General features: G+C 40.0%; 1 protein-coding gene across 8 annotated transcripts in view; it reads right to left on the reverse strand.

The window, feature by feature from the left end:
* Window positions 1–625: 625 nt before the first annotated feature.
* IKZF2 (IKAROS family zinc finger 2) overlaps window positions 626–24930 on the reverse strand; it is a 57910-nt gene continuing 33605 nt past the window's right edge. For 5 of the 8 annotated variants that reach the window (XM_072121357.1, XM_072121359.1, XM_072121360.1 and 2 more), the window contains exons 4-8: window positions 22313–22579; window positions 13213–13380; window positions 9804–9941; window positions 7949–8092; window positions 626–5724 (exon numbers count right to left, since the gene is read on the reverse strand). In XM_072121357.1, coding sequence (XP_071977458.1) covers window positions 5000–5724; window positions 7949–8092; window positions 9804–9941; window positions 13213–13380; window positions 22313–22579 — 1442 coding nt within the window. In that variant the 3' untranslated portion in view covers window positions 626–4999. The remainder of the gene's footprint in view (window positions 5725–7948; window positions 8093–9803; window positions 9942–13212; window positions 13381–22312; window positions 22580–24930) is intronic. The other 3 variants (XM_072121355.1, XM_072121356.1, XM_072121362.1) reach the window with 3 other exon arrangements.

Raw genomic sequence — 24930 nt, forward strand, 5'->3', positions numbered from 1 at the left:
CAAAAAATCGAAAAGTTTGTCCCCGCAGCTATCACAGATCACATAATGCAAAGGAGGAGGAAACGGTAGGTTACAAGAGACAAGAATATTACCCTCCATCAACATAAATGAGGCGACCAGAGATGTTTAACACCAATGGTTCACAATTCCATGTATTCCATGGAGCTTAAAGGAAATCTACCTTCAGAATCAGGTAATATAAATCAAGTACACTTAAATGCTGGTATGTGCCCAGTCTGTCAGGATCCACTCTTCTCTTAGCTTTGTTTGCCTTTGTTTTTACGAAAAAAATCCTTTATGAACAATTTTACCAATGAGCCCGAGAGGCTCCGAGCCCCATAGAAGATAATGGAGCCTGGAGTCCCTCAGGCTCATTTGCATAATTTTAAAGCATATTTTCTTAAACATCAAGGGCATAAGAAGTTAAAAGAAGAGCAGATCCTGATAAAGAGGGCATTCATCAACATGTAAGTGTACTTGGTTTATTATCCATTATCCTGATGGTAGATTTCCTTTAAAAATGTGAAGAATCCATTTATTCGCAACATGTAAAAGCGCTTGTTAAATATAACAAAAAAAAAAACCTATATATAAAAAGTACCAGAGAGATTGTATTGTGATCACACCCTCCTACAATTTTTTTTTTTTTTTTTAAACGTACTTAGCATGCAGCAAATAATGTGATCCTGGAGGTTTCTGCCTTTAATAGCAAACTTTTTTTTTAGTGGTTGACCAAGAGTTTTATCCACAATGTAACACAATGACATGTAAAATTTTGTCATAAAGAAGGACTACATGAATTTTTTTTACCCCCTGGCATATAAGAGAGATAGAGATAGTAGTGCAGGCGATCTCAGGCCCCGTTCACCTGGCTGTGTTGGGTCTTTCCATATATTCTACTTTTTAGAAGACCAGAACGGAAACTAAAAATAGAAGGTGAACAGAAGACCATCCCCATAGACTTCAATTGAGCTTCTGTTGCCTTCAGTTAATAATGGAAAGGTGAAAGAAACCTAAAGAATGCCGATGTGAACTTATCTGTAATTTAATTTGTGACTTTTCTGCTCCATTCTTCTCTTCCGTTTCACAACTTTTATTCATGTGTTAGCATCTGTAGTCTTTCATTCTTCAAAGACTCGCACAGACCATATTGGCGGCAGTGATCAAGCCGCACAAATTTAGGCCAGATCATGGCCCCCAGTCTTGGTGCTTTAAGCCCACAGTTTCACCACAAGGCGAAAGAGAGGGGCATACAAACCACAAATTAGAGCAGGCTTTATTTCTGAATCTGCAGAGTGGCCACTCGGCTTCCTATGGGGGGGTAGGGGGTTGGAGCTGTGTTGAAAAAACGGTCTTACTGTCCACTGTTAATGGTCGGTCACATGGTACAGCACATGAATGAAACAGAGTGGAGAAACCAAAAATAAAAGGCACAGATAAGAAGATTACCTGCCTGGCAGCTACAAATAGGCCGAAGGATAAAAATATTGTGAGCAGGGTTCTTTAAGCAAACACAAATAATTTTTGATCATGAGAAGTACTTCAAAGATCAAAATAGAATTTTCATTTTGATTATTGGTTTGGGACAAAATATTGTTAAATATTATTTGTTATAGGTTATTTGACAACCAATCATTACTGGGAACAGAAGTTTAAAATAAATTTAAAACAGGGAAAACCATTTTTTGTGACAAAACCAAGACTTAAAATGGAGACTTGTTCCATCAAGTGTTCCTAGTTGCTGCTAAGTGCTTAAAGGGATTTTCCTCACAAACATGTATTACCTGTAAATAGGAGATACATATAGATTATGGGAAAAGCTCTTTAGGCAGGCAGTAGACTTCTGCACCACCATACCAGGAAGAAAAAGAAGTGTTGAGGTCAAATCTAATGGACCCAAAATAACACAATGGAGTCCCTCAAGATTTGTTGCTAAACAAAATCAAAACTCCAGTGTCAAGAGACTTGTGTTCTTTACCCCTTTCTCTAAAGGACCAGCCTAAAGGAAAGGTTTGATAAACAGTCATATGACTATAGAATCTTTATTAGACCCGAAGCAATGTGAGTAAGCACTAGTACCAAATGTCTGAAGATTGTGAGTGGATTGAAGTGGATATATAAAGAACAGATGTATATTTATCTAATATAACTTAGTTCATGATGTATTTACAGAATGTTAGGACTAGTAGCTACATAGTATCCACATTTGTTTCTTATAGGCTTTATATTTAAAGTGCACCCACAGTCAAGCCCCACAGGCCATAGAATAAACTTACCCCCATGGTAAGCCTGGTTACCGCAACAGCCGGCATATTGAGATGATTTGTATATTTACAGTTAATTCTGGCTCCTAAAGGCAAGATGCTGGGTTTGTAACATACAGACTCTGGATTTAGTCATCTATCAAACAAATAATATTACAACCACTAATGCCACATAGCTCTGGAAAACCCAGATAGTCATCTGTAAAATCAGCCAAGAGAGTCTACTTGCTTTAGCTGTAACAAATCCCATGATGATGTACATTTTCTTGGAAAAGGGCGGAGCCACACTTCCTAGTGTCTCAATAGAGGAAAGTGGGTTGTCTACTTTAAGAGGAAAAAGAAATGTGACTCTTGAACAGTCCCCTTAAGGTTACAATACCCCACCTACACTAGGCTCATGTTAAAACTAGAAAAAACTGTTTGCAATGCTTGTAAATGTTGTTGAATGGCAAGAACACCAAATGTAAACACTAAAACATAATCGCTCAAAGGAAATAAAAATGCTATGCCACATGGGAATAGCTGGAATTCACAGGGATTTGCTAGAAGTTCAACAACTGAAGGCTCACAAAAAATATTAATTCTTATAAATTTGAAGTCAATATAGAATTAGCAAAATACAGTCGACCTAATCAATCTATTGGCAAATTCGATGACATGCCTCAATGGAGTTTGGATCCTATAAAGTGAATATGGAAGACTACCTATAAAGAGGTGCAGTATTTTTATCAGCCAAGCCAGCATGTCAATTTTCCCATAACTCACATAACGTTAAAAGCAGAGAACTAAACGCATGCAAAGCCAACTTTCTACCTTGATATGCGACCATTTCACCTAAAAATAAAAGGACCCGCACTCTCCACACAAGTGTGGATCCAAAAGTGACACATCTGGTACACATGTATGGTATTCAATGTGTATATGAAAGAAATACAGGCAGTCCATGGGTTACATACAAGATAGGGTCTGTAGGTTTGTTCTTAAGTTGAATTTGTATGTAAGTCGGAACTGTATATTTTATCATTGTAATCCCAGCCAGAACTTTTTTGGTCTCTGTGACAATTGGATTTTAAAAATGTTGGGTTGTCATAAGAATCAAGATTAACAATAAAGCTTCATTGCAGAAACCTTTGATAACTGTTACAGTTGTTTATTGTAGTCTAGGACTAAAGTACAATAAATTACCAATATCCAGAGGTCCGTTTGTAACTAGGGGTCGTATGTAAGTCGAGTGTTCTTAAGTAGGGGACCGCCTGTATTGGCAATATCCCCTTAAATAGCTCAACATTTACATCATGGCCAGTTTAAGAAATGGAGGCAAAGCTGTTTGTCAACAACTTATAGGGGGAGATTTATCATTAGGCGGCTCCTTGGGGCAGTTCTATGTCTGTCTATGGAGCTCTGCTGCTCATCAGATTCAATAAAGTGGCTTTGGCCCTTTAATAAATGTTCTTATGCTCTATATGTCTGGGATTTTCTTTCAAAAAGGAGCAAAATGCACCCAAAGTCACAGCACATACACCCGCAGGAGGGCTGGAGTGATTTTGCCACTTTAAAAAGTCGCAAGTAATGAATCTGGCTTTGCATGGCGTTCCACTAGCAGTAGTTCTAGGTTTACGCCAGTATAGTGAAGTGGTGGGAATAGTCCTGTGTGACTATTTAGCAATGAAAAGTCGCTAAAAACTTAGATGCGACTTTTTTGCAACTTTTATACGGCAAAAAAGCCCACCAAAACCAATGATAAATCTCCCCCATTACTAATAGTTTCATATTAGACATGAAAGATTTTAGGAATTTTACATTTAGTTTTACAGGTCAACTGAAATATCACACTGCATTATATTTGTAGACCTTCAGCTGCTGATCACTTAAATTTCTTTAAAAAATAAAATTATTATATATAACCAATACAAATTATCAACGCTCCGAAAGTATTTTTAAAATTAGACAGACTTAGACTGATGGTTGAACAACTAAGCCAACAATGATATCACCAGCTTACGATCACCTGCCATTGGTCAACTAGGACGATCTCTCGTTCATCTTCATAAAACTTTAGGCTGATGTGTATGGGCTCTTTCAGTTCATGGGACACATTGACCTATCAAATGCTACTAATGTGGATGAGAAATGTATACAATGAAGTTAATGTAAAAAAGTATATATATAAATTTTACAGACAACATATCTGTACAAGATCAGATGAAAAGTCGCCGCTGTAGTCACATGATCCAAACATATCAAATGTTAAAACACTGGTCCAAGGATGGCTCAACTGCTTCATTCAGATGAAGATAAAATAAAATAATGTTAAAATACCAGTTGATGCCTCTCCGAATGAGCACAGAAAGCAATGGTTCCTTTCCAACCTATGAACCACCATCCATTGTGTAAAGGATAGCTGTGTATAAGCTACATCTCATCTATTGATATGTGTTAAGATGTCTGACCTCAACCAGGAAATCAGTTTTGAGTATTCAGTAGTACATTATCTATTTCAATAAACCTCAGAAGTCCCATAGGTAATACCAATACATTGGTAGTTACTTCTTATATTATTTCACTTGGGGACAGTAACGTTTTACGGAGAAAGGCTATGACATAACATATGCTTAAAAATACATCTAACTTAAAACTGTTTGAAGCCAACTAAAATCTGGAGGAAAGTGGGTGAGTAAGTGCAGTATTCTTCATGTGCAGTTCTACTTCAAAGAAGCACCTTCTTCAGTTTTGGGCTATTGGAACGGGTGCTCTCCACGTACTATGTGTGAGGAGAATTCATAGCGGTCCTGACTCCTGTGACCACAAATGTTACATTCAAGAGGGTCCCGATAACCATGACAGCCCATGTGGATCGTATACATGACATGATCAAGAAAAAGCACACGACAGTGCTCACATTTGAAGGCTTTGATTTGTTCCCCTTCACTATTATATACTTTATAGACATCTTTGGAAGTGCCCAATCCTGCCTTGGTGGCATCTAAAGCTTTGCCATCTTCCTTGGAATATACTGGACTCTGCTTTCTCTTCGAGTTTAAGGCATGATTCCCTTGGTATGAATGTCGATCATCATGGCTACTTTCAGAATCAGTGGTGTCCAGGCAACTGTTGTTAGGAGATGCTTCTCTCTCTTGAAGGTGACTCTTTGGTCTTATAAGGGAGATTGGGCCGTCCATATTATTATCAGTGCTGTCTGTGGTTTCCCTGCTAATAGGCCTCTCCACCCTACTTGGATGGTAGACCTGAGAGTAAACTGAGCTTATAACAGGAGCTACCTCAGCCATGGTACCAGTTGAGTGATGAATCAGTGGTCGCAGTGCATCTGCACCCAAGTAGGTAATGGCGTTGTTAATGGCCTGGTCCATCATCTGGGACTGCATTAATTCTGCTTCCTTCTCATATGCCATATTCATATCGAAGGGCAAATCTGGATAACCAAACCTCATGAGCTTTTCACCTACAAACAAAAACATGCATTTAGAATCATACTGGAAACAGGTTATCCAACCAAATTCAAGATTTACAGTACAGTACAACTGTTATATACACCCAAAGCAGCCAAAACGATTCTACTGCTATTTAGGTCTTGATGGGCGATAGTATAGACCGCATTCATACTGCCAGTGAAACTTTGGCTAACAAAGCCTTAAACATCTGTCAAAATTAATACTCCCACACGCAGAGTTCAAGCAGCATGCCCTGGTCTAAAAACGGACAACTTCCTGTATTCTGGAGGCAATAAGGAAGAGCTGTATTTATATACAATGTATAGGGTAGTTCTAAACTTTATAAACGTTAAGCCTACTGTATGCTAAAGACAAATCGCTGACTGCATCACAAATTATAGCGCAGGTCCTATTCAGGTCTGTGGTGGGGCGGGGATAATGTCTTTCTGTTGACATGGGCAGGACGAGTGGTACAGTTGACTGGGTCTAAAACAATGGAACACGGTCCATTGTTTGCCGTCCACATGAAACACGTTTGTGTGTAAGAGGCCTAACTCTGAAAAACTTTTGATAAATCTGTGCCAACATGTTTTTATTAGTGAAATAGATAAAAGGAAAGCCATGTAGCCAGGAAATGAGCCACAAACTCCATGTGTGTCCTCATGAACGGCCCCATGCATACAAATGTATCCATATCAGGGACCTCAACACAACCTATGGTCCATGTTTTGCAGCCAGTAATTTCAACATCGACCAATCAGCAATCTATGTCAAGAATACTGCTCTCTGCATTGCGGTCTGGGCCTATGAGCCCATTGAAATATATGGGGACATGTTGACATAACTAGTACACATCCCCAAACTATGTGCATGAGGGCTTAAGGACGGACATCTAGGATTAAGAAAAAAATTGGAGATTTCCATCACAAACAGCATCACACTTGTGCAAGATCATGTGGTATGTGGTACTGCAGAAATACTGGCCAGGTGAAATTTTGTTCCTTGAAATAAAGGTGTATTTTTTTTCCTAATCCTGGAAAATACACTTAACAATGACACTTCTCAATTTATAACAAATTACACAAAACTATGGATCGGAGGAAAAAAGTGTAATGATTTCATAAAACAAAATTTAATCTGCATAATACTAAGATGCAAAGGAATCATGTAAATTCTGTACATAGGGACTTTCCCATCATATGAAAGGAAACACGCTATTTTTTAAGTTTTGGACATGTTTAAAATGGATGTCATTTCCTTTCATAGGAAACAGTGGTTTAGTAACACAGATCATTCTCATTCTAGAGTTCTTTAGGGGGAAACAATACTGACACAAAAAAAAAAAACTTTATTTTTAACTTTAATAGTGGAAAAAGAAAATGTTAAAGTCATTGTCCAGAGGTTGACAAAAACTGCACCAGATCAGACCATGGTTTGTGCTGGTAATGCAAATCGGCTGCATAGAGATTAACGGAGCACAAAGCATGATCAGGTGTTGCACTGTTTTTAGAAGAAAGCAGCCATCTTTTTAAACCTCAGAACAACCACGTTAAGTCTTAAAAATAATTACAATTAAGCATGATTTATAATGAATAAAGCTGACTGACACAGCTTGTACAAGTCTATAAAAGGGAAGGCAATTTGGCATATGGCAGGCATGTACTCTAGGAAGATGGTCTTATGTAACAAGTAATGCAGAATGAGATATACAGCTTTCCAAAAATGTTCTGCAATGCTTGGGCCCTCGAGGGCTGGAATCACTAAAGGTGAATTGTAAAAGGTGGAAACAGCAGTCAACCTGCTTATGACTCTATGCCCTGTGTTGATGCAATGGTCAAATGGGTGTGGGGTTCAGTGTTATGAGATTAAGCCATCTATCAAAATTCATGGAAAGTGTGTGTGTGTGTGTGTAAACCCATCTAAAGAGACATAACACCCAAAATGCCTAGAAATAATAATTTAATTTATTGTTGAGGGCAATTGGTTGTCACTTCTGAAGCAAAAAAACATAAAAAAAGAGACGGCTTTACCATTTACAATTAGTTTTAGGCGGTAATTCAAAAGTGACAACCAATATGGCAATATGACAATTTTTATGGCAAGGATGATGCAACTGGTTGATGTCATGAGCAGCAAAAGTGACCTGACCTGAAGTCACATAGGAAAAAGCTAGGAACGTTGCAGCTGCACATACTATGCACATTACAGACTAAGTAAAAGAAAGCAGATGCTTACCCACAAACTTCTGTGGGGTGGAGCTCTTACGCTTCCCCATGTTGCTGGCAAGTCTCTCTATAACAGCTGGTCTTTCAAAGGACATCAGAGACATGTTGCTTTCCATCAGGATCTCTGGATTCTTACACTCCTCCATAGGAGATGCTACATGGAACCAAAATGTCACATCAGAATCACTACCCAACATGCCACATCCAAGCAAGACACCACTTATGTTCAAGGAAGCTACTATCTATTTAAAAAGAGACCTTCCATAACGATTAAATACAATAGACCGGCCAATCCTTCTGGCTACTAGAACTCTGCGTATAGGAGCTGATGGAGTGTGCAAGTCCGGACTATCAACACCCTTCAAAATAGCAGTAAAATACTTTTTCACGTTTTACTATCTAAACAGAACTACAAAAAAAGTTATAAAAGAAAAATATCAAGCATGTACTTCATAATATACTTTAACATTCACTTAATTCTTTTGTATTGCAATGATACAAACAAGCAACAATGTAAGTAAGCTGTAATATACCACCAGATCTGGATATGGACCATTAGCAGGTTTTACCTTCTGTTAACATCTATTGTCTATCCACAAGACAGTTTTAACTGAATCAGGGGTCCATTGCCCCATGGCTGAATGCAGCAGTAGTGTGCATGCACCACCATAGAGGGTCACCACTGATCACAAGGATAGGGAAACTCAACCCCCCTTTGTGTAAAGTGTGTGTAAAGGAAGTGTGTGTGTGTGTGTGTGTGTGTGTGTGTAAAGTAAGTGTGTGTGTCTGCCAATCCATTCACAACTGTGACATTAACCAGACACTTTCTTTGTCATTGAAGTGAGTAGATTGGTAGACAACAACTACCGCTCCCATTAAACATGGAGCCCAAGTATCCCGATTCTTGTGATCACTCTTGGTGTTGGATATAGGTTGTTGGTTTGAACACCTCTGACTATCATAGTTGCCAATAAGACATTAAGAAAATTAAATAAGACATGGTTGTTTTATGGGTGATCTATCAACCATTTTGGATATTTTGAAAATCTTATTTCTGGAAACTACTCAAGAATTAAGAGGGGTTATCAAGCCTTTTAGAACTGGCGATTTATTCTTAGGGAAGGACATAAATATTAGATCCAGGTCGAGGTCCAACTATTGGCAACTTGATGAGACCATGGAACATGAAAAGCTTATTCTGAGCTCAAATCAGGTTGAAGGTTGGCTGCTTCGATGTAACACAATACTTTTCCTAAGGCTATTTAGAACAAATACTAATGATCTTTACCAAGAATAAGCAGCGTCATAAAGACTGGATAGCTCATTTAAATGTACAGCTTATTCTCCAAAAAAGGGTCACTTCTTGTCTTTGTGATGACATGTTGCTTTAGGAAAGAACAAGTCACCAGATGAATGGTTATTATATGGCAAACACTTCTGTAGTTTGTTCATTATATACTCATGGAAATGTATATTACATGTCACCATAACCCACAAGCAAAAGGAATCCTGACTATGTGGATTTTGTTAACATTCATAAGGTCATTTTCGAAGCAGTCACAGTACCCAATGACTCTGCTTCAGGACCAATCATAACGCAATCATATAGTTTTACATGAGTATACAAATACGGTAAATCAGTACCTTGTTAGAGGGGGTTAAAGTGGAAAAATGGAATTGATGAAATGCAAAATTCATTACTTTGCAACCTAAAAGGTACCGAGCTGAAGTACCAGACACAGCCTAAGGACAGGAGTGACGCTATTTCAGGTCCTTCTTTCTAACCATCACTTTGGGTCCTACAATACACAGTAGAGCACAGATACCAGCCACAAATAACCACATGTGGATGTCTGGCTACTTACCCCCATGAGAGCCAGTTCCTTGGCCTCTTTCCATCCCCACATTTTGTAGGTAATTGTGACATCGTTCTTTATGTTCTTCCAAAGAGCTGCGCTGCTTATAGCTCCGTCCACAGTAGTTGCACTTGTGTGGTTTGCCTACTGCAAAGTGAGGGAAATAAGGTTAATAAATTCCAGGTTAAGCAAAAGGAATTTTTTTTTTTTTGCAGAAACAAAAAGATATAAAACATAATTTTGATATAAAAGCATATAGCAAGTCAGTTTTGAGTAATGTTACATAAAAATATTCTTACACCGTGTTCTCTCAAAAGCTTTGTGATGAAAGACCATTTTTCTAAGTTTCAAACAAATACAGAAAACAGCAAATCAAGTGGGTTTTTTTTCTTCACCCCTACAGGGTCAACTTTGGGCTTCAGGATGCAGCAAATTCTTCAGTCCTGAAAGCCGTAACTTTTTTTAAACAAAATTTTCGTCAATGGTTGAGGATGAGATGTTCTTTTTAATTGTATCCATTTGGGGTACCTATAACTCATTTACAAAATGTTATCAACCATTTCCGGGGGCAGGGGGGGGGGCGCAAAGAAAAACCCCATGAATTCTGATATCTTATTTTAAAAACCATAACTTTGCATCATGCTACTATTATTTATTGGTGATAAAAAATGTTTATATAATTTTATGTTTTGATATGATTTGGTTTTATTGTATGACTATACATTTTTTGCATCTCCATCATCATATTTTTTAGGGCTTCTATTTTGTGGGATGAGCTGTAATTTTCATTTGTATCATTCTAGGGTATGTGTGACTTTTTGATAACTTTATATGAAATTTTTCCTCGTGGAGTGTTTTTTTTCATTAAGAATGTGGGGATCATTTACCAGCCATAACATATTTGGTATTTATTCTTCTAACGTAATACATATAATTCCTCAATTAGAAAGTGGGGGATTTATAGGAATAGAAGCTGCAATTACACAATTGCAAATCTAATGCCCTGCACGCCAATGTAACATATCGGTTAGCCATGGGTTATCTATGGAATGCCTCCGAACTTTCACTGCCCCACTGGATGTAATGGTAGCAATGCCTTGGCACCCATTACTCACAGCAGTCAGGGGCTGATGACAGCACTTTCCCTAATAGCAAAGACTCCTTCTCCTGCGATAAGAGCCTGTGCCTGTACCATGAAGTCGCTGTACATCAGCATGTAGGAAAAAACTGACCACCACGACGTACAGTAATTAAGACCTCCGGAGTAGAAATCAACTTTCAAAACTAAAAAGGACACAAGTTTCTTTTGTATCTTTTCAAAAAGTTAAGTATCAGAATGTCAAATATTTCAAAAAGTCACAAAGCACCAAGTTGGATTAGTATTTTGAGCCAGAATGGCGAAATTAATATGGGCAGCACGGTGGCTTAGTGCTTAGCATTACAGCCTTGCAGCGCTGGGAACTTGGGTTAGAGTCCCACGGTCAACATCTGCAAAGATTTTTTATGTTTTCTCTAAGTTTGCGTGGGTTTCCTCCGGGTCCTCCAGTTCCCTCCCACACTCCAAAACATACTGATAACTTGATTAGATTGTGAGCCCTGTGGGGACAGGGACTGATTTGGCAAGTTCTGTGCAGCGCTGTGTAATCTGTACGTGCTATATAAATAAAGAATTATTATTAGGAAGGGCTAAATGAACTTCCCTCTACTAGCAGCATACTTCTGCCTTCACAGTGCACTTCATATTAGCAGTGAGCTTCATATGGTGTATACACTTGTCCAGATACAATAACTTGCTGTCAGAATTTGGGGTATACGTGGCCCCTTATTGTTTTCTTACAGATCTGGATGAGGGGGCAGGTTACAAGAGAACAGTGGAGAAATCTGTAGTCAGATTGCAGGGTGTGGAATCCCCAGATCACTCCAGGAATGCTGCTGGACAAACACTCCCTCTCAAACAGGATTTTTTTTTACTCTCCGTTGGGTTTTAATCCCTCAGGGATGTTGCTCAAATACAGCTTTTTGCTTCTTTTCTCTGGGTGAAAGGACTGTACAACGTCAGTATGTAAATGAGTGTGTTTTATAAGGTTTCCCTCCTCGAGTCTTATGTATTGTTTAAATAGCGAAAAATCGGTTGCTGCGTGACATCTACAGTATATACAAGAATTACACAACAGGACCGGCTGTATCCGGACAAATAAACAGACTAATAGACAACTGAGCTACACTGCCATTTTCTTATGGATTGAGAAATACACTTTTTTGACATTCCTAAATATTGTGTATGAACTGAGACTTAAAATAAAAACTTCCCTCAAAATAAAGCATTATAAACCAGGGGCATTTTTTCAAAAGATCCAGACACTGACTGTGGTAATCTTCCTCTAAAATTATGCTAATTAACCTGAAGGGCTCTTGGGAGCTGTTACACTATCTACCCCCTCTGCTCCCTCAGCACTTCCCTCTCCCTCTGCCTGATGTAATTTCCCACCACACAGTGGGAAGTAAACGTTGTTGACTTCAACATCTGATATGCTCTTGTCATTTGGGTTGGCCTGGACTGTAGCAGAACGCTTGAGGCTGCCCTCCTAACATTAGAATTTGCACACTGGATGCTGAAAGTTATATTACGGATTACATGGTGGTTAATGAAAAATTCCAACTTCACTGGAATTAGTTAGCGGTTGAAGGAAGTGGAAAATGGTCCTCTTTAAATGGGTTCTCCAGGGGTTGTTGAAAAACATGGCTTTCTTCCAAAAATGGTAGAAGGCAGAAGACAGCCATACGTTTAAACCTATCGGCAACCCCTTTAAATGCAGCAAATACACGATTAACAAGGTAAAAACTAAGGTGAACATCAGGTATCATGTTGTAATAGAACTTACAGTATACTGTATGCACTGCCAAATCCTACTCCCACTTATTTTTTTTTCTACCTGTAACTCCGACGCTCAGGTTAATCCAAATGTCTTACACAATATTTGATCCACTCATTTTCATGACAAAGCTTCAAATGAGCACGTTTTAACGAAGGACTTTAATTTTGCTCCCGAGCTTCCTTGATGAGTAATAAGCATGGAAGGTGGTTACACCACAGTACACTGGAAAATCCAGTCAAAATAACTTGCTTCAGCACCACACCCCCACCTTCTAGCAAAGTGTGACCTCCAGAAAAATAAATTGTGGTGGCAAAGGTGGGGAGTGTGACACAGCAAGAGTCTCAGAACAAAACTACAGTTGTAGCCTTGGAAGTACAATAAAAACAACAAAACCGCTTGTTTTACACAAACTTTTGCAAATTATTTAAAAAATATATATACATATTTTTTTTTAAACATTCAAGGGGAATAAATAGCAGCAGCTTAAACATTAATAGGTCACATAGGTAAGTAGCCCTTTAGAAACAGAAACAAAAGCTTACCCGAGTGCGTCCTAAGGTGGCCCGTGAGTGCATCTCTCCGTCTGCAGGCGTAACTGCAAAATGGACACTTAAAAGGTTTTTCCCCAGAGTGCAGCTTAATGTGGCGCAATAGGTTGCCCTTTTGAGTAAATGATGCTCCACATTGGTTGCAGTGAAATGGGCGCTCCCCTAGACAGAGACAAAATCAATGCTATTGTAATATACCAAAAGAGGTCCATGTCTGATGGTCAAGACAATGCTACTCCTAAACAACATATCTGGATGATAACATGTATAACGTATAATCCAATCCACCCAGCTCTTCATTAAAGTGTAGGAGAAATTAGATGGCACTTTTCAGATATCCAAAACTTTTTCATACACTCTAAGCTCCAACAATATATAATGGATACAGGTAGGAACCAGACTTCAGTTAACAATGTGAACAGGAAAGATTTTGACATACAACAGTTTGGCATTGGAAAACTCCACATACTAGTCACACATAAATATATTTATTCCTCCAAAAAGTGACTACCACCAGCTAATGAATGTTTAGGTGTGCTTTAGAAAAGTGGCTGGTCTATGTACATTTGTTGACTGCCCATTCAAATCTGTATGTAATGCTTGATTTCACCTTGAGGGTGCTACAGGGCGCTGCTAGGCCCCTTCCAGTTTGCGAATGACGACTTGGATTGTAAGAAGTTAGAGATTGATAAGTTTACAGTAAAATACTGTCCTAATATGTACATGGAAACTAAATATAAGCCAAGGAACACTATTTATACTTGGTGCACCCAATAATCACGCATCTGGCCCATAATATTCTGTAAGTCTATATTTTAATACTTGGTGCAATATATTAATAAGTATAAAGTTAGAAGACATGGAATAGATATAAATATAGTTATATTTACCGTTTTTTGTCACCATACATGGTAGAAGGGGCCGTCCACTTCTAGGAGTATAACAAGTCACAGTCACACAACCAACTACCTTGACAGTAATCTACACAACTATCCTCAATGCATGCAAGACTTTATTTCTAAACTATAAAATACTCTTCAATCAGTGTTAATTTAGCTTAATGCCTTGGATGGTCACGTATGTGCTGCCCCCTTAGCTTCTAAACTAGGTATTTTTATGGATTGTATCTTTTGGTGAAGCTCAAAGCCACACTGCTCCTGATATACAGTAAGAAGAAATTAAAAGCAGTTACCTAATAATGTTATCATAAGACCTGAGCCCTGGGACCAATCAGATTAATCTCCTGAGCAGGCATGTTCCTAAGAGAGCTTTTAAAGGGGTTTCCAAACTAATGACATTTTATTTGGTAGGGGTACCCATGCTTTCCAAATTGGGAAGGATGCCCAGTAATCTGACTTTTACAGAACACCCTGCACAAAAGGTTTTTCTTACTGTTGAGTTTAACATTAAAAAAAAATCTTCCACCTTTGAGATATCTGAAAGAGCCTGCTATTATATCTACAGTGCAGATGTAGCAAAGCCTTGTTTCACCGCTTTCAATGGCTATTGTTGTATGAGAGTAGATATCTCACTGCAGAGTCATGGTAAAGATTGTGACGTCATTCACAGACTACAGACTGCCACGTAATTCTGGTTGTCATAAATAAATTGGGTACGGCAGTAAAAACTACAGCACTAAAATAGCAGCGTGAACTTTAGTTGTTTTTAGGTTGTAGGACCTGTCAGATTTTCTATCACTTGACACATTGCTCTGTAGCTCTAGACTTGGGTAAAAACATTGTGGGGCATTTATCATGGGTTGTATGTCACCTTTATGCCAAGTGGGCAGGGAAGCGCACAGTGTGGACCAAGGTGGGGACTTCCAGGCATGGTGTATGAACTATAACCTGCGCCAGGGGCTGCTTAAAAAAATAAAGATCTACTTACCTTCCGGTGCCCCGCGCTGCTGTCGCTCTGGGCACCACGTAAACAAACATGGCCGCCAGAGCAGTGCTGGATTCAGCTTCCGGCCGGACCCGACAACCTTCCGGCCCCCATACACAATGCTGTGAATAGGGACGGATAGGCGTGACCGGCCACGGCCGCCCGGAAGCTGAATCCAGTGCTGCTGTGGCGGCCATGTTGGTTTACATGGTGCCTGGACCGGAGCGACAGCAGAGTGGGACACCGAAAGACACCGGAAGGTAAGTAGATTCACCTTTAGTTTTTTTCACCTTTAGGGGAACGCAGAGGAAGCTCACAGAAGCAGATTGTCACCTTAAAGGAAATCAACCAGATCAAAAAACAAAAAATCCTACAAATACTCACCTCCGTCGGGATCACCTAGAAAGGAAAGTTATAATAACCTGCACGGAGCAAGATGTCCAGCTTTGGGCTGCTAATTATGCACACCCTCGCCACCATCCTCTCTCATGCTGGGAGAATGGGAGAGCGAAAGGAATTCATGCATGGTGGCATGGGCGTGCCTGGAGCACTGGACATCTGGTCCCCACACTCTGTGCTGGAAATTATATGTTTCTTTTCTACGTGATCCCAGGATGTCAAGACTAGTGGAGGGCAGTCCCAGTATCAACATCAAGAGGAGTAGAGGTGAGGATTTGTAGTTTTTTTCCCCCAAGAACTGGTTGATTTCCTTTAAAGGAAATCTACTATCAAAATCCATGATGATAATGCAGGTACCGTTACTCATAGATCCAGGCACTGTGACACTGTGGTTATCTTACATTTGTTATCCATGGCTTTCTTTCTTCTAAATTAAACTTTTAAAATTATGCCAGAAGGGATCTGGGGCCTTACCAGAGCTCCTCTGGGCTGTAGATAATAATCAGTACATAATCTGTGAGGCCCAGAGAACAACTGAATATAGTAAGATCCAACTCTGTGTACAATGCATAAGCTGGGAGGAAAGGTATAGAAGAGAATAATAAGGTACAGGATGGGACATTACTGGTTTATATGTAGTGTACAAATGGAGTTTTCTATAAAGAGTCTACCAGCAGTTTTGACCATACAAAGTTATAGACAGTGTTGGGTAGCAGTCCTACAGATCTGTTTTGCCACGCCATTGGGGGTCATTTACTAAGGGCCCAATTCGCGTTTTCCCGACGTGTTACCCGAATATTTCCGATTTGCGCCGATTGTACCTGAATTGCCCCGGGATTTTGGCGCACACGATCGGATTGTGGCGCATCGGCGCCGGCATGCGCGCGACGGAAATTGGGGGGGGGCGTGGTCGAACGAAAACCCGACGTATTCGGAAAAACCGCCACATTTAAAAACGGAAAATGTGTCGCTCGGGGCGCGCTTACCTTCACTCAGCCGGCCTCGGTGAATTCCGGCGCGTTCAGATGCTTTTCAGCGCAGCAGCCACCTGGTGGAACTACCTTATTAAATCCCGGCCAGACCCGAATCCAGCGCAGAGAACGCGCCGCTGGATCGCGAATGGACCGGGTAAGTAAATCTGCCCCATTGTGTGTGTTGCTAGTAGCAGCAAGGTTGTGAAAATTTTATAAAATTTTAGCTGGACTTGGAGCACTCTGCTGCATTTGTGTGAGATTTATTAACTGTCCATAGTGGTCTGAGGAGTAGGAGATGGGAGCAGAGTGAAGGCAAAGATTAAATAACATACAGGCAATTTTTACAATTACTTCTGACAACAAAACAGAGCCGACAGCTGCTGAACCCCCTCAAGTTATACCCCTGCTAATGTGGCTTCAGTGTTTAGTGCCATTAATGTATGTGAAGGAGACTGCATGCAGACTGTAATCCATAGGGAGTCATCCTAGAACAAAAATCTTGTTATACTGAGGATTGCGTCGGATGATAAAAATTCATTATCAAGTAAACTTTTCTTGCCCTTGAAGTGTCTGTAAGATAAGAGAGGCTGTTGATTTAGCTGGTGTTAGTTACTTTGATGGAGGTTTTTGGAGGATTGATTTTGGGTTGGCTGCTCCACTGAAGAATGCCTGAAGGATCAGATTGTAATATTACCTGAGCTATTGCAAGCATACACATGATTAGCATAACAATTTTACCAGACTTGACTTTAAATGACAGGTAATAACCAAATCACACCCCAGCTCCCTGTGCACCACGTCTTCCATGATGTTCAGCTAGCCGGAGTGCAGTGCCTGTGCCGCCAGTAGTTCACATCACTGGATGATACTTATTTTTTAGAGCATCTCTCAAGGGCTCTGTCAGTGTAAAAGTAATTTCTTTCACCTGACAAATAATCTAATTACATAATAAATAACCAAAAAGTTAACTGCCATTACGACATGTCATATAGCACTCCTGACTGAGCCGAATTACTTCTGGTAATGAGAACAGCAGGTGTAATGAGTTTCACCCCAACTTTTCTACGCAGAGGAAAATGTTAAGAAAGAGGTCTATCATTAATTTGGAATTTGCCAACTTTGCTTTCAGCGACGACTTCCCCATATAACTACCTCTTCTTTCTTTATGTACAGGGGGTCATTTCTGTGGAAGTCTTCTGATGAAATTACCAAGTGCCTGCTTAAAGGGAACCAGTCACCATAAAGAGTTTTATAGTGGAGAAGGTGGTGAGAAGGTGAGCAAATTGAAATTTACTTTTATGGGAACAAGATTATTGTATTTTATTTACTTCAAGCTGCAACATCCTTCTAGAATCAGCAATATAGGAGACTTTAAATAGTCAGAATATAGAAATAACCAGAATGCAAATGCACCAGGGGCAGACTATTTACCGACAGACACAAATACAGCCCATGTCAATCACAGCTTAAGGGTACATTCACACGGCCTTCATAGACTTCAATGGCTCCAGGTCACAGCGCAGTGAGCACGTACGCAACACTTATTTTAAACATTCCCATAGAGTTCTATGGGGCGTATGGAACGGAAATACAGCAATTCAAATGGATGGCTGTATTGCCCATTGAAATGAACATGGCCGTATGACACCCGTATGAAAACGGTAGGGGTAGCATACGTCCGTTTTCATACATACATTCATGTGAAAGAGGCCTGAGGCACCTGGCTGCACATTTTATCTGGCTGCAAATTTGCAGCTGGATAAACGCCCCCATAGACGGCTATGGTGCATGGGCTCAGTATGGTAAACGCAACGTGCTGTGCCCACAAAAAAAAATAGAGCTTGCTCTATTTTTGGCCACAAGAACAGCCGTGCGGTGCAATTTCTTATCGAGAGGTATGAGCACTGCTCTGCCCTTCTCCTCTCCAACACATCAATGTGTGCTCGCCAAGGGGAATGAAGCCTAGATCTGAATATACGTGATGTTTTTCATCCATATAAACATGTATCACTGTATCCCCAAAAAATAAGGTGGGCTGGCAAATAATGGCTGACTATTTGCTGGCTGACAGAATGTACCTCCCACTGGTGTGGTTTCCCTGGATACTGCATGTATATACAACAGCACATGGTGCACAACCGTATGCAACACGTACCTTAAATGTTCCCATGGACTTCAATGGGGCATATGAAATAGAAATACTGGAGAAAATAGGACATGCTCTATATTTTTTTACATCTCGCTTGCGGAACAGTGGACAATACAAATATCAATTTAAATTGATGGCCATATTGCCTATTTAAATTAATGTAGCCATATGATACCCATTTGAAAACTGTTTGCTACGGGTAGCATACGGCCGTTTTCATATGTTCGTATGAAAAAAGACAAAGGATTTTTGTTGGGCAGTGATGCCAGGAAAAAGTTGAAGCACCTGCACCAAACTGTAGAAACTGCTGTACACAATTTGAGTTGGCCCTAGACACAATCCAGTAGCTTCTAAATTAGGGTCGGGCGCCATCTTGGATGAGATTGTGCTTCTGAGTTTCTGTCTGTCTCTGCTGTACACAATTTGAGTGGCCCCTAAACAGTACCCAGTAACTTCTGACTTGGGGTCGGATGCCATCTTGGATGAGCTTGTGCTTCTGAGTTTCTGTCCGTCTCTGCTGTGTGCCTGTAGCCACGCCCCCTGCACGAAGCTCAGAGACACTCACTTATTCACATCCTGTCAGCACATGTGAGCAGAGAGAGAGGCTGCAAACTACAAGCTACAAGGAGATAAGTGAGCCTGGGAAGGGCTGCACATATCTGTGAGATGTAGCAGAGCTGATAGTGTTACAGTGTAAAAAGTCTGTCAGCCTCTGTGTAATCATCTCATGTATCTCTGATCAGTCTCATCTCTCTTTCTATGTTTCAGTGTGTTAGTAAATTTTCAGAAGACAGATGAAAGTGTATATACACCTTGTACCTTGATAATCTATCCACATTGTCACTCCACAAAACTATATGGATAATGTGTCCGCTTAGAGAGGCCCCACCCACCCTGGAATCTTACACTGAGCATCCGGAGGAGAGATAGGAGCTAAAACAGGAATAAAACTGAGTAAAATTGTAAAGTAAAGGGTTAAAATGATCTTTATTGTGTTAACATCACTAGGGGATAGAAATATGAGCATTTTCTTTCGTGGGAAACCCCCTTTAAGGTTTGCTGTAGATGATTTGCATTTTTGGGCTCTCTTTATGAAGCCAAAAGCAGGAGTTGATTGAAAGAAAAAAAGACCATCTTCTACAACATTATGATCTATTTCTCCATCAGAAAACCTGGAAAGACACCCTGAAATATAGGGAGTAAATACACTAGGGGCAACATGGGTCTTAATCCCCACTTCGTAATCTGTGGACACTTTATTAGCTACACCTGATTATTCCTAGTGCATTTTATTAGCCAATCCCCTGGCAGCACCACAATGCACAATAGCAAACATGGTCAGAAGCGTCAGTCTGTTTAGACCCAACAGCAGCTTAACAGTCTATATAGAGAATGGCAAAACAAATCAATCTATGAGAAAAGACGCCCTGTTAATGAGAGATCAGAAGAAAATTGCCAGATTAATTCAAAGTGACAGGCGACAGTAAATAAAAAAAATAAAAAATCTATGCGTTATTACAGTGGTATGCACAAGAACATCTCTGCGTACAATATCGCCTGGAGGCAAAAAGACGACAACAGAAGAAGGCCACACCAGGTTCCACTACTGTCAATAACAAACAAGAAAGGAAGTCTTCAGATGGCACAGGCCTGTCAAAACCAAACTATCTATCCTGCCTTTAGTTGTGGGTCCAGAATGAAGGTCTACCAGTTCTATGAAGGCTACCCCTGATCGGATATAAAGTCATGCTATGCTGCGCACAGCATCTACTTTAGGCCTGCACATTCCAACAAAATTTTTTGTATTCCAATGAAGTCACCAGATCTAACCCAAAAAAGGGTCAACATGGAAGATTAGTTAACAAATTTAGAGAAATGAGAATATACCGTCATGCTACCTTGGGCGAAAATATTTTGGGGCAGGGTACCAAAAAGGAGTAAATGCCAATTGTACACTTTTGAAAAGGTGTACCTACTAAAGTTCCTAGGGAGTTGATATGCAGTAGTTACCGGAGTGTTAAAGGGCCTTCAATAGAGGCCCCATTCACACGGCCGCTTGGGGGTGGGGGCGGAGGTACAGGCACAAATTGTGCTGCTGTATTACCGGCTCCCATGGAGGTATTTGACACCCAATCAGTGTGGTGAGAGGTGAGGGATGATGAGCGCTCACCCCTCCCTAAACCCAGCCGTATGCAATGCCCAGGTACAGCTCGAGTATATGGTTGTGTGCATGGGGCCTTATAATAAAACATAGAAGCCTAGCCTTCAAGGCCACTGAAGAAACACTAAATGCAGGGCAGTACACCTCAGTTTCACTGCATATGTGCCCAAGGCCAATGCAAGAAAGCATCCTGAGGCCGACGAAGTGATACTAAGGTATATTTCTCTGGCTTCATGAATGATGTTGATCACTGAAGAATTCAGCACCTTAAATTTCAGCATGCCCAATCCTTCACGCTCACAAAAATAAGCCACAACATGTCAACATAACATATGTCTGGCAGAAGCTTATTCCTCTGATCCGAATATGAATACATGCACATTTTCACAGTCTGCTAAAGCAGTAGTAGGTGTATGGGGGCCCTTAGAAACCGTAAAAACTCCATTCAGATGACTACCTAAAACTACATAGAAAAAGTGTTCATCTGGATGAGTGCTCTGGTTGAGGAAGATTGCGGAGATTTGGTTTCGAAAAGGGGTGGTCCCCACAAACGATGGATTTCTAGAGAGATTACACTTTATGAAAACAGTATGTATCTCTTTACTATGGCGAATATTTCCCATGAGGAGGCTACGTATACACTACATAATGACAATTTACATCTTTAAAGCCCGAAATACAGAATGTTATTAACCTCTGCGGAAATTATGAATTTGGTGAATATAGTAGGCTGTGAGAACCGTAATAGGCACTTTCCTGCAAAATCAAAACACACACAACTTACAAATGTGGCAAACTTTAACTTGACACAGAAAAGCAACTAAACAGCTAAAAGAAACTTCATACTGAAGTTTTCAAAGTCTTTTGATTTGTTAGAAATAGGCGGCTGCTTGAACACAGCTTCATATTGGAATAATTTAAACAACTCACCTACTTATTCCATTCCAGAACCAGCGGTCTAGACCGGTTATGGAATATCCTGTTCTTCTGCTTCCCTGTGGTGTCGCTCTGAGCAGGTGACTGAGGAACCAACCAGTGCTCTCAGTGATGACCTCTGATGTATATCAGTGATATGCCCTTTGTACTGAGGTCACTGGTGAAGTCAATGATTGCCTCCTGCATTGACATCCTCCTAAAACTTGCCCAACACTAAAAATGGTCACCGCTACAAAGTTTATCTTAATTATTTTCATACAAAGTTGCAAAGCGTTGAGTTAAAACACTACAGAAATCCAAAAATGGTCAAGTTAAAGTTTGCTACATTGTAAGATATAAATATTCCATCCAGTCTGATCTCTTTGGTGGGGTAGGTGGTAAAATAAAAGAACTGTATGTGTGGTTAAAACTCGATAAACAGGCAAACAAGTGAAGAAACTACTACGATCTCCTCCACTCATTGATATTTTTTAACATTATGGAGTATGGAGCAAAGGGTTGAACATGCTTTTCAGATAAGCAATGACAGGCAATAGTATCAGGTAATATTAATATCAGATTCTACAGGCAGTTTAGCTTCTAGCTGCTTACCCGTATGACTCCTTTTATGGACCATTAGCACATTGGGGCCAATGCAAATCATGCCACAGACGTCACATTTCAGTTTACCATTCGGAAGCCGTATTCCACCATCCAGAGACATATCCTGGCTCATGCGACTGTCAGAGATCCCATTGGTCTCAGCCACTGACTCTTCAAGACCGCTTTCATCGTCCTGTGACTGTAGAGGGGTGTCTCGACGTAGCGTCTTTCGGTCTCCTTCTTCATCGCTATTCATCTCCAGCTTTACAGAATTTGCTGAAACAGAAAAAAAAAATATATATATATATATAACATTTAAGTCACAGAATTCTGTGTATGACAATTTAGGGAGAAGAGAAGAAATAAAAGACGATATAAAAAGGAAAAAGAAGAACTTTTCTGCCAAGATAAGATTTGTACCCATTTGTAAAACTGAATAATGCAAAGTTTGTTGAAAAAATTTCCACCATCTAATAGACATTTAATGCATCATCTGGCTTTGGTATTTAAAATAACCCTGCATCACAGTTTGTATGGAAATCATAAAATATCAAGTAAAAGGGGGTTTTCCAGAAAATATCCAGCACTAAGGGAGGTCTTCTTGCTAATCAGTGGTTATAACTGTGATCTGATTGACTCTAACACCTTTATTAGTCCATCTCAGAGATGCAACAACATAGCAATACAAATATTGTGTTAAAGTACAACACACGTAACACAGAGTCTTAGTCCAAACGAACAATTTGCATACAGAACAATGGACCCTATAATTATATACAAGGATATAGAATTGACAGCTTCTATTCCTTGGGAAATTTCCTTTGTACAGAAAGTTTGTTACTTAACATCACTTTTAATGTCTTTTTTGTTTTGGGCAAGGAATCTGCTGCATTAAGTGATACATAGGATCAAGATAGACAAGGACCTCCTTGACAAGGAACTTCTGTAAAGTACTTAGATGAGTAGGTTTAAAGACAATCCTCAACAGCAGGAGCATACAAGACATAAAAAATGGACTTATACTACTTTGTAATCAAACAAAAATAAATGATATTACAATAAAGTAATATCATGAATATGACAAGCGATACCCACGACCCGTATAAAATACACTGATGTAACATCAGACCAGAAGAGAAAACAAGAAACGAAGCATCAAGATTACTCGAGCTGACAGAGGCAACTGCTACCACCTCCCAATTTCTCACCATGCGCTCTCATATTGCTGCTTTTTGGCTTCTCTCCAGTAGGACAGAACATCTGCCAGGTGTTTGCTGCAGCCCGTTTGCCCCCTCCTTGCGGTGTGCCTGTCTGAGCCCACAAGTTAAGGTGCAGGGTCCCTGGCAGTGCAGGCAGGAGAGGAGCCTGACCTCACGCAGCCCCAGTCTCCTGCTTAGCACATCTCCATCCTTCCACTTATAGATCCTGCCGTCAGTGCTTGTTGTGTGCCTGTATCCTCTCCCACTGGGATGGAACGGCGAAGAGCAGGTCTCCATAGAGGATAAATGCTGCAAGAGGGATCTCCTCACTGCTATACAGAATTTACTGTACTTGTACAATAATAAGACAAGCACATGTCTGGCAGATCAATAGAACTACAGAAATATGGGATAATAATGACCCAACATATCACATTGTTTTTATTTCACAGACTTTCTAAGCTTTGGAGGAGCCTGTCCTTAAAAAGGCCATACAGGTTAAAAGTGAACATGCCATTGAAATGAATCCAACCAAAATAAAATACTTACCATGGTAATTTAAAACTATTTCAAAATGGTTCCTTTCTATGGCTGCAATGTTCAAATTAATAGTTTGTAACCTCATATGCAGTTCACCTCATAAGTTCATCACACTAAGTGAGTGCCTGCATATTCAGTGGTTACTTTCACTGCCTCGTCTCCTTATCCTTACAGGTTTCACTGCTACAGAACAGAGAGATAGAGACAGAGACAGAGGGGAACAAGTCCATGGAGGTATACTGTGATCATGCCATGTGATCAGATACCTTATAGATTGTAAGCTCTTGAGAGCAGGACCCTCACTCCAATTGTTCCTTATGACTGTTTGTGCTCCGTAATGTATTATTTTATTTGTATAGCGCTACAGAGTATGATGGCGCTATATAAATACAAATTATTATTATTGCAAATGTAACTGGTTAAAGGACCTTAGATAACATCACCCTGGTTCCCTGCTGGGAAGAGGCATGGGACATTGGGAGGGGGTGGCGGAGCAGGACACCCCTTTTCTCTTATGCCAGGTCTTTCTTTTCCATGGCAACTGATTAAAAAATGTGTGCGTTCATGAAAAAAAAATGCAAGCCTGACAAAACCCATTAAATACAATGGGTCAGAGTGCAATGCGAGTTCTGCACATCAAAAGTAGTCACAGAACTTGAACGCGAAAAACGCTAGTATAAAAGGGTCTTAATCTGTCATATCTTATTTTACCTGTACATGTACCACATGATCTGTAAAGCGTTGCAGAATATGTTGCCACTACATAAAAGGTTTCTTGTGATTATTATAGCCACAAAAGAACTTTTCCACTAGGGCCGTGTCCCAAAATAGCCTTCACAGGTTCTAAATATTGGAATTAGCTTTTTCTATACTGTAATCACTCTTGAG

The sequence above is a fragment of the Engystomops pustulosus genome, chromosome 8 (assembly GCF_040894005.1).
Source record: "Engystomops pustulosus chromosome 8, aEngPut4.maternal, whole genome shotgun sequence".
Taxonomy (NCBI): Eukaryota; Metazoa; Chordata; class Amphibia; order Anura; family Leptodactylidae; genus Engystomops; species Engystomops pustulosus.